At 69.4% G+C, this 9504-nt stretch overlaps 1 protein-coding gene across 4 annotated transcripts; it reads left to right on the forward strand.

Moving 5' to 3' along the window:
* The first annotated feature begins 856 nt into the window (after window positions 1-856).
* GIT1 (GIT ArfGAP 1) lies at window positions 857-9419 on the forward strand. 4 transcript variants are annotated; one of them, XM_030287925.4, is made up of 22 exons: window positions 938-1099; window positions 3911-4044; window positions 4130-4242; window positions 4326-4431; window positions 4507-4593; window positions 4703-4833; window positions 4911-5005; window positions 5085-5127; window positions 5302-5328; window positions 5622-5670; window positions 5750-5822; window positions 6409-6506; window positions 6601-6712; window positions 6791-6918; window positions 6996-7148; window positions 7228-7455; window positions 7565-7618; window positions 7889-7975; window positions 8079-8152; window positions 8250-8432; window positions 8560-8623; window positions 8724-9419. In XM_030287925.4, the coding sequence occupies exons 1-22, from the start codon at window positions 1048-1050 to the stop codon at window positions 8934-8936; spliced, it is 2304 nt and encodes a 767-aa protein (XP_030143785.4). In that variant the 5' UTR covers window positions 938-1047; the 3' UTR covers window positions 8937-9419. The 4 variants fall into 4 exon arrangements, with proteins under 4 accessions (XP_030143788.4, XP_030143787.4, XP_030143785.4 ...); XM_030287927.4 differs by lacking the exon at window positions 7565-7618 and having other exon boundaries at window positions 936-1099; XM_030287926.4 differs by lacking the exon at window positions 5302-5328.
* The last annotated feature ends 85 nt before the right edge of the window (window positions 9420-9504 follow it).

The following is a 9504-nucleotide window of genomic DNA, read 5'->3' on the forward strand; positions in this document are numbered from 1 at the left end:
CCGCTGGGGACACCTTGCGACCCCACTCCCGCTGGGGTCTGACCCCCCCTCCGGCTGTCTGTGGGGCCCCCACGGGTGTCCCCTCTGGTACCTAAAGGGTCGCAGTAGGGAGCAGACCCCATATAGTCCCCGATTCCCCCACCCACCCCCAAAATCCCCAGTGGAGCGCCCTAAGGGGTGGCCCATCCCAGCGTCCTGGAGAAGGGGTGTGTCCGGGAGTGGGGTACCCAGCACCAGAGGTGGCATGGGGAAAGAGGGCTGCGGCTGCCCCAGGACTGCGGCTGGATCCAGAACAAGTGTCCAGAGCAGGACTGAAGCAATTTGGGGGTGCCCTGGGCTGGGACTGGGGGTACACAGGACCCGGAACAGGAATGGGACCAGTGCCACCCCTCCAGGATAAACAGGACAAGGGCTGGGAGGAGGACCAGGACAAAATGAAAATGGGACCGGGAGCGCAGCGAGGACGGGCGCTGGGGTCGGGACTGGGGGAGGCCCGGGATCAGAGCAAGGGCGGGGCTGACGCCCAGGAGCAGGTGAGGTGCCCGGGTCGGGGCCAGGGCTGTCCGGGGGGCGTCTGCAGCTGCGGGTGCGGGTCGGGGGCGTTCGCAGGTGCGGGCGTACAGCGGTGCCGGTGTCCGCACGAATTCTCGTGCGTGTCCGGGTCCGTGTGCGGGGCGGGGGGCGGTCCCGCTGCGTGTCCCGGTGCGGGGCGGTGCCGGCGCCGGTGCGGGTTCGGGTGCGGCTGCGAGTGCGGGGCGGTGCCGGTGCCGGTGCGGGGCGGCCGCGGCAGCGCTGCCGGTGGCGGGGCGGGGGCGGTGCGGCCCCTCCTCCGCCGGGGCCGGGCCTGCGCCGCTTCCTGCGGAGCCGCCGGGCGCTGGGAGCAGCCGGCAGCCCCCGGCCCCGCCGCCCCGGGCCCCGCCGCCCCCTCCCCGCCGCCCGGCCCCCCCTCCCCCTTCCCCGCCGCCGCTCCCCCGGCGGGCCCGGGGGCGCCGCCGCCGCCCCACGCTGGCGCAGAGGACCGGGCCCGGGCCCGCCTCGCCGCTGAGGATGTCCCGGAAGGCGCCGCGGGCAGAGGTGTGCGCCGACTGCAGCGCCCCAGGTAAGGGCCCCCCCGCACCGGCACCGGCACGGCCCCGCCAGCCCCCCCCGCGCCCTCCGGAGCCGGCCCTGCGCTCCCCCCGCGCCACCGAGAGCCCCCGGTGCGTCCCCCGCATCCCCGCCAGCCCCCGCTGCACCCCGAGGTGTTTGCCCCCGGACTGCTCCCCGTGACCCCTTTTGCATCTCCTCCCGCACCCCACATCGAGAGCCCTTTGCACCTCCCTGAGTGCCCCCAGCATCGCCCCGGCGATTCCTTTCTGCGCACCCGAGGGAGCCCCATTGAGTCCCCCTCCTTCCCCCCAGGAACCCTCTGATGTGCCCCCAGTGAAACGCTCTGATGAAACCCGTGACCCCGTTGGTGCACCCCCTTTTAGCCTCCCGGAATACCCGAATACACTCGAGACACAGCCCCGATCCCCCCGCATGCCCTCCTCCGTGCCGCTCCAGCGCACCCCGTGTGCCCCACGCCCCCCTGCACCACCCGCCGCTTTCTCACCCCAGCGCGGGGGCTGCTGGCACAGCCTGGGGACGCGCCGGTGGGTGCCAGCAGCGCTGGTGACCCTGTAAATGACAGGATGATGGGGGACACCCTGCACCCCGCAGCCGGCACCCACCCCAGCGGGATCCGGGCTTGGCGGTGCCGGTTGGGTGAGCCCGGCGGCCGCCGCGCTGCAAGCCAGAGCCGAGCCTGGGCAAGACCATTCCCATCCCCGGCGGTGCCGCTGCCCGCAGCCCCCACGCTGGGCACGGGCCCGTGGGCGTCGCGGAGGGTTTGGCCCCCCCCAAACCCTGCCCACGGTAGGGCCGGACCCCAAACCTGCCCGTAGCCAGCGCAGGTGGCCCCACGGCAATGAATGAACGGGTCTCGGAGCCGGCCCCGAAAGCTGCCCGCGGGCCAAGGCTGTGCCCAAATTATTCCGGCCACGTGCCAATGGCCGGATCCTGCCAGCAGAGCTGTCGGCACGCGTGGGCGAAAGGCTGCCCTGCCTCCTGGCATCCCCCGTGCCGGCGGCCGAGCGGGGGGCCAGGGCTTCCCGGGGCGGTGCCGGGGCTCCCTTCTGCGGCCAGGGGAAATGGAAAGCAGTTTCTTCCAATCTCTTATCGCCTGGCAGCCATGGGAGGAAATGAGTTATAAAGTCCAGAGGCCGTTTCCTAGCGCGCTGGGAGCACCCGCTGTCGCTGCTGGGGATGCGCTGCCTGGCCCTGCGTGGGGAGGTGCCCGTGGGGTGCGCTGGTCCCTCTGCCCGGCCTCCCTCGGCCCCACGCGGGGATGCCGGCCGGCCCCAGCCCTGCCATCCATCACCAGTGCGGTCCCGGTGCCAGCGCACATCCCGATGCGGGGATCGAGGTGCTGCGAGCTCCTTTGGACTCCAGGATCCTCTCAGGGTTTGGAGTGTCCCTGTGCAAGCGCTCCACGATCTGCTGCAGTGCCCGCCCGCATCCCACACCGCATCCCAGCGGTTTTAGGGTGGGAGGGTCTGTTGCCCCAGGGATACTCTGGATCCACCCGCTTGGGGGGCCGCGGGCCGGTTCCCCCCGCACGGAGCGTCCTGTTCCCGGCGGTGGCCGTGGGCAGCGGGTGCGAAGGCGCAGATGCCGCCGCAGCGGCTGCCAAGGCGCTGCCATCTGCGAGCGAGGGGCTGCCAGGCTGGGGGGGCACCGCTCCCCCCGGGCCACCCCACCCCGGCCCCGGGGCACTGCAGCATGGCAGGATGCCGTGCCCCCCAAAACGGTGTCCTCGGGGCTCTGGGGGGTGCGTGGGGAGGGGTCCGGGACCCTGCAGGGAGGAAGGAAGTGGGAGAGGCTTGGCTGCTTGCCTGCCTTCCTCCCTCTGTGAGGTCGTGGGGCCACTGTCCCCCCTCAGGGCCATCGGGCAGGTCAGTGCGGTCACCACCCCAGGCCCTGTATCCCCGGGCGTGGGACAGTGTGGTGTTTGTGTGGGACCTACAGGAACGAGGGGATGGGGTGGGGCTGGGCAGAGGGTGGCAGGACTGCCCCGTCGTGCCCGGCAGAGGGGACACCTGGGAACGATTCAGCATCTTCAGCATCGTTACCCGTGCCTGGCTGCCTTTCCCGGGGGGATGTGACCCAGCGGGGGTCCTCAAATCCTGTCCTCATGCTGCTGTGAACAGCTCAACGGCCGCACCATGGGGCCAGGCCCCCTCATCCCCAGGACCTGTTTTTGGGGTGCAGGCGTGGGGAGCGCTGCCTGGCCGGGAGCGGTGCCCCCGCGGGTGCCGGGGCTGGTGCCAGCGCGGCTGCTCAAACGATCCTTTGTTCCCGGCGGGGACACAAAGGGCTCCAGTCCGGCTGGCCGGGGCCAGCGGCGGGGCTGGAGGGGCAGGGCAGCGTGGGGGGCCATGGCACCTGCCCCGGAGCTGGGGTGTCCTAGGGCTGGCTGCGCTGCCGTGCTGGGGGTGCAGAGCTGGTGACCACCCTACGTAGGAGCCCATGGACTGGGGGTGCCCACCCCTTGTGGGACACGCTGCCCCCGTCCAGGACCCCCCAACACCCAGCCGGGGGCTCCGGGGGTGAGTGACCTCGCAGTGAGCCAGGGTGCCCCTGATCAGAGTGTGCTGGCATCATCCCTGCCACCAGCTGTCCTCCTGATGGTGGGGGGCCAAACCCTGCCCCCCTTTTGGCTGGTGGTTGCTATGGGAAACCCGTGGGTTTCCCCTGGTGATGGGCCGAGCCCCTCTCCTTCTCCCGGGAAATGGTTGCTGTAGCAACGCATCCCCCCTGCTGGATGGATGCATGAGGAGGGGCCCGCATGGGGAGGGGACAGCCCCTGACACCCCCATGCCACCCCCAGACCCTGGCTGGGCGTCCATCAACCGCGGGGTGCTCATCTGCGACGAGTGCTGCAGCGTGCACCGCAGCCTGGGCCGCCACATCTCCATCGTCAAGCACCTGCGCCACAGCCCCTGGCCCGCCACCCTGCTCCAGGTGGGTGCTGGGGACACTGGAACGGGGGGAAATGCACACTGGGGACCCCTCCCCGTGCCCACTGGGCCCTGCCTGTCCCCTGCAGATGGTGCACACCTTGGCGAGCAACGGGGCCAACTCCATCTGGGAGCACTCGCTGCTGGATCCGGCGCAGGTGCAGAGCGGGCGCCGGAAGGCAAACCCCCAGGACAAAGTGCAGTGAGTGCCCCCTGTGCTGTGGGGAGGGGGTCAGCACTGGCTGCAAACCCCCTCCTCACCCAAAGCCCACTGCCCACCCCCAGCCCCACCAAGTCGGAGTTCATCCGTGCCAAGTACCAGATGCTGGCCTTCGTCCACAAGCTGCCCTGCCGGGATGATGACGGTGTCACTGCCAAGGACCTCAGCAAGGTGGGGTGGCGGCTCAGGGACCCCCACTGTGGCAGTGGGGACAGATCCCCCCATTACCAGCTCTCTCCTCTGCAGCAATTGCACTCGAGCGTGCGGACGGGCAACCTGGAGACCTGCCTGCGCCTGCTCTCGCTGGGTGCCCAGGCCAACTTCTTCCACCCGGTGAGCTCTGGTGGGGCTCAGGGACCCCAGAGGTGGAGTGGAGCCCGGGGGGGTCCTGGAGCCTCACGCCACGTGCAGGCTGCAGGGCTGAGGCTGCCCGTGCCCGCAGGAGAAGGGCACCACACCGCTCCACGTGGCCGCCAAGGCCGGGCAGATCCTGCAGGCAGAGCTGCTGGTGGTCTACGGTGCCGACCCCGGGGCGCCCGATGTGAACGGCCGGACGCCCATTGACTATGCCAGGTGAGGGCAGGGAAGGGGGTCACCCCTGCCTGCACCCCCACCTAGGGTGGGCATCACCCCTGCCCGCCCTCCCACAGGCAGGCAGCCCAGCACGAGCTGGCGGAGCGGCTGGTGGAGTGCCAGTACGAGCTGACCGACCGGCTGGCCTTCTACCTCTGCGGCAGGAAGCCGGGTGAGAGGGGGGTCCTGGGGTGAGGGGGTCACCCTGGAGGGAGCACGTGGCCCTGCTCACCACCCCTCTCTTTGTGCAGACCACAAGAATGGGCACTACATCATCCCGCAGATGGCTGACAGGTGAGTGACCTGTGGCCCTGCTGCCCTGTCCCATGTCCCCCCCAGCGTCCCCGCTGGGCTGAGGGGGGACCCTGGTCACTGGAGCATCCCTGGGGGGCGGGGGGTCAGCGTGCCCGCGCGTTTAACATCCGCCTTTATCCTGTTCTTCCCTCCGCTGCCTTCTCCGGAGCGCAGGGTGCGCCCAAAGTGCATGGCACAGAGGTATTGTCCGCTCGGCTCTGGCTCCGGGGGCCCCCCGTGCTGCTGCCATGGGCCCCCCTGCAGCCCTGGCTGCTCGGCCCAGCCCAGCACCTGGGGGGCACTCGGGGAGGGGGGTCCCGCTCGCCCCCTGCCACTTCATCCTTCTGTGCCTGCCTGCCAGCCCTGCTTGGTGAAGCCCCCAATGCCTGAGGGGGGGGTCCCTGTCTTGGTGGGGTGTAGCTGGGGACTGTTTTGGTGGGAACAGGCCAGGAATAACCCCCACTTTTTGTTTCCCCCCTGCTCGTACCCCCCAGCCTGGACCTCTCTGAACTGGCCAAGGCAGCCAAGAAGAAGCTGCAGGCGGTGAGTGGGGGCCAGGGCAGGGCTGGGGGGTGTCCTGCCCCTCTCATCCTGCCTGACGCTGTCCCCTGCACCGCTGCAGCTCAGCAACCGGCTCTTCGAGGAGCTGGCCATGGACGTGTACGACGAGGTGGACCGCCGGGAGAACGATGCGGGTGAGCGGGGGGTGCGGGGTGCAGCCCCCCGGGGCCGGGGCGGGAGTCACGGCGCGGGGGAGGAGCAGCCGGCGGGGCCCGGCCGAGCCCTTCGCTCCCCCCGATCTGGATGTGTCCGCCGGGACCCTTCTTCATTCCTCCGGCCGGGAAGGTTTGCTCAGCGCTGGGGCCGCTGCTGGGTGCCAGGGCTGGGGTGCTGCCGGAGGTGGGTGCCGGGATCCCCCAGGGATGGGGGTCAGCCTGCAGTGGTGCCCCTGATCTGGGGGGTGGCAGGGTGGGGGCAGTCCCATTTTGGGTGCCAGCAAACGTGTAAAACCACCTTCCCACCAGCTGCGGGGTGCTGAGCTGGTGCCTGAAAGGGTGAAGAGCGTGGTGGGGCGTCCTGTTCGTGGGTTACGGGGGACCCCAGCCCTGCTGGGTGGCTGGGGAGGCGATTCCCGTCAGCCTGGCCAGGCTCCGCTCCCAGCCCCGGCAGGCTGGCCCTGCGCCCGCGCCTGCGTCCTGCCGGCTCCGGGCCCTGCAGCGGCGTGTCCAGGGGCTCCGGGCCTGTGTGCCCCGGGGTCTGACACCGGCTGCCTTCCTGCAGTCTGGCTGACCACACAGAACCACAGCACGCTGGTGACAGAGCGCAGCGCCGTCCCCTTCCTCCCCGTCAACCCCGAGTACTCAGCCACGCGCAACCAGGTGAGGCCCCCGCCAGGCCACATGGACCCCCCTGTGCGCTCAGACCTCTGCTCACCCCCTCTGCTCACCCCCTTCTTCCTCCTCCTTCCCCCAGGGCCGGCAAAAACTGGCCAGGTTCAACGCTAGGGAGTTTGCCACTTTGCTCATCGACATCCTCGGGGAAGCCAAGCGCCGGCAGCAAGGGAAGAGTCTGCTCAGCCCCACAGGTAAGGCACGGAGGGCAGTGAGGTGGGGCTGAGCACTCCCCCCTGCCCTGTGCTCAGCACCCGCCCTGCCCTGCCCAGACGCCCTCGACTACTCGCTGCGGAGCCAGAGTGACCTGGACGACCAGCACGACTACGACAGCGTCGCCTCTGACGAGGACACGGACCAGGAGCTGCTGCGCAACGCCTCCCGCAACAACCGGGCCAGGGTGAGCCCGGGCCCCGGCTGGACCCCCACCCACACCCCCACCTCTGGGATCCTCGTGCTGAGCTCCTCTCCCTGCAGAGCATGGACTCCTCCGACCTGTCAGATGGCCCCATCACGCTGCAGGAGTACCTGGAGGTGAAGAAGGCTCTGGCTGCCTCTGAGGCCAAGGTGCAGCAGCTGATGAAGGTGAACAACAGCCTGAGCGATGAGCTGCGCCGGCTGCAGCGCGAGGTGGGTGTGGGGCCAGCAAGACTCCCCTCCTCAGCGTACCCTCCCCTCTTCACCGATGCCTTCCCCCTTCTGGCTGCAGATCCACAAGCTGCAGGCAGAGAACACGCAGATCCGGCAGCAGACTGGTCCTGCCCATCCAACCCCGGCCCCCAGCGAGCGGCCAGAGCACGGGCACGCCCCGGGCACGGCCCCCCAGCACCGCCGGGACCGCCAGGCCTTCTCCATGTACGAGCCCGGCTCGGCGCTGAAACCCTTCGGGCAGCCGGTGGAGGAGCTGGTGACCCGGCTCCAGCCCTTCAGCCCCGGCGTGAGTGCTCTGGGGTGGGTGGGAGGGTTTTGGGGTGCAGCAGTCCCCCCAGCCCCACGGGGTGCTGGGTCCCGTCCCCGCGGGGCCGTAACCTTTCGTGTGTCGCCAGGAGGTGGAGGACGAGGCTCTGTACTCCATGCACATCCCGGCCAGCGTGTACCGGGTAAGGGGGCCGCAGCGGGGGCGGCTCCTGCATGGGACATGGTGGCTGTCGCCTGCCCAGGATGTGGCCTTTGGGATGTCCTGTCCCCCCACCGCCCTGCACCCCCCTGGGTCAGGTCGGGGACCTTCCCAAGGGACGGCAGTGCGGAATGTTCCTGCATGCAGGGTGGCGGTGTCCCCTGTGCTCGTCCTCCCCTGCACGTCACCGGGGTCGGCTCCACACCCTTCTGCACCCTGTTCAGCATGGGCTTCCCCTCTTTTCCCCCGCCAGATCCGGAAAGGTCCATCTGCCTCCTCGGTGCCCTTCCCTCCATCCTCCCCGCTGCTCTCCTGCCCGCCTGATGGTGCCCGACACATGGTGATGTATCAGGGAGGGGGAGCAACCCTTGGGGTGGGGAGACTCCCGACCCTGTGTGGGGATGGGGCTGGGCAGGGCTTGACACTGCTCTTCTCCTCTCCAGAGCAAGCTGGACCGGCATGGGAGCGGCACTGACAGTGACTACGACAACACACAGGCTGGTGAGGTTCTGATCAGGTGAGTGGTGGGGCTGGGGGGAAGCTGCCCCAGGATACGTGGGGACACAGGGACAGGGGGCTGATACTGACCCAGGATGGTTGGTTGGTCCCTGCAGCATGGAGGGGAAGAGGTATGTGGAGCTGAGCAAGGATGAGGATTTCCCCCACGAGCTGGACCCGCTGGACGGGGAGCTGGACCCCGGCCTGCCCAGCACAGAGGATGTCATCCTGAAAACTGAGCAGGTCACTAAGAACATCCAGGAGCTGCTGCGGGCAGCACAAGAGTCCAAGCATGATAGGTAGGACTGGGGCACAGCCTCAGGGTCCTTCTGGACACCCTGACCAGGGTTGGGGCCACTCCTTGTCAGCCTCCATAGTTGGGAGCTGCTGTCCTCCGTGTTGCTCACCCTTTGTCCTTGCCCCCAGCTTTGTGCCCTGCTCAGAGAAGATCCACTCGGCTGTGACAGAGATGGCATCACTCTTCCCTAAGGTAGGAAGAGCAGTGTGTCCCTGGGGTGGTTGTGGTCCCCACCAGACACTGTCAGCCCCCTGAGCACGGGTTCTGACACTGCTCCTGTGCTCTGCCACAGAAACCAGCACTGGAGACGGTGCGGAGCTCCCTGCGGCTGCTGAACGCCAGCGCCTACCGACTGCAGAGCGAGTGCCGCAAGACTGTGCCCCCTGAGCCCGGCGCCACCGTGGACTACCAGCTCCTCACCCAGCAGGTCATCCAGTGTGCCTACGACATCGCCAAGGCCGCCAAGCAGCTGGTCACCATCACCACGCGTGAGAAGAAGCAGTGAGCGCCAGCCCGCGTCCCCCCATGGCCCCAGGCCCCCACACTCTCCATGTCTCCCTTCCCTGCGGCGGCAGCCGGCACCTGGGGCGAGCGTGGCTGCGCGGGGCCGTTCTGGGGTTCCGAGGTGCGGGTTCCTCGTGCCCCCTGCGCCATCGAGGAGCCGGTGCTCAGCCTGCGGGGTAGGTGCCTGCATCCCCCTGTACAGCCCCCTGCCCGCCCCGCGGCACGTAACTTATCCTGTACATAGCCTCTGTAGCTGTCCGTGGCGGCGGTGGCCTTGTACCCCCACTCCCCACAAAACCCCTCTCTGGGTGGCCGGTACCCCCGAGGCCTCCCACGGCATTACACTGGACTGGGGCGCCTGTGGGTCCCCCCCCTCCCCGGGCGTCCTGAACCCCTCCCCGGGCGTCCTGCCCCGTGGCGGGGCCGCGCTCCCCACTGTAAGATGTGTCCTTGTACATTTGTATCAATAAAGGTGTGAGCAATGCACGGGCATCCTGCCCCTGCCTCCTGCGCCCGTGGAGGGTCCGTGGCTGCGGCGACAGGCAGGGCTTGGCCACGTGTCCCTCCCG

This window comes from Taeniopygia guttata, chromosome 19 (assembly GCF_048771995.1).
Source record: "Taeniopygia guttata chromosome 19, bTaeGut7.mat, whole genome shotgun sequence".
NCBI lineage: Eukaryota > Metazoa > Chordata > Aves > Passeriformes > Estrildidae > Taeniopygia > Taeniopygia guttata.

Coding starts and splice junctions, on each gene's coding strand:
- GIT1 (XM_030287925.4), top strand. CDS start 1,048: ATGTCCCGGAAGGCGCCGCGGGCAGAGGTGTGCGCCGACTGCAGCGCC. Junction 1,100..3,910: donor CGCCGACTGCAGCGCCCCAG/GTAAGGGCCCCC, acceptor TGCCACCCCCAG/ACCCTGGCTGGGCGTCCATC. Junction 5,006..5,084: donor CCTCTGCGGCAGGAAGCCGG/GTGAGAGGGGGG, acceptor CTCTTTGTGCAG/ACCACAAGAATGGGCACTAC.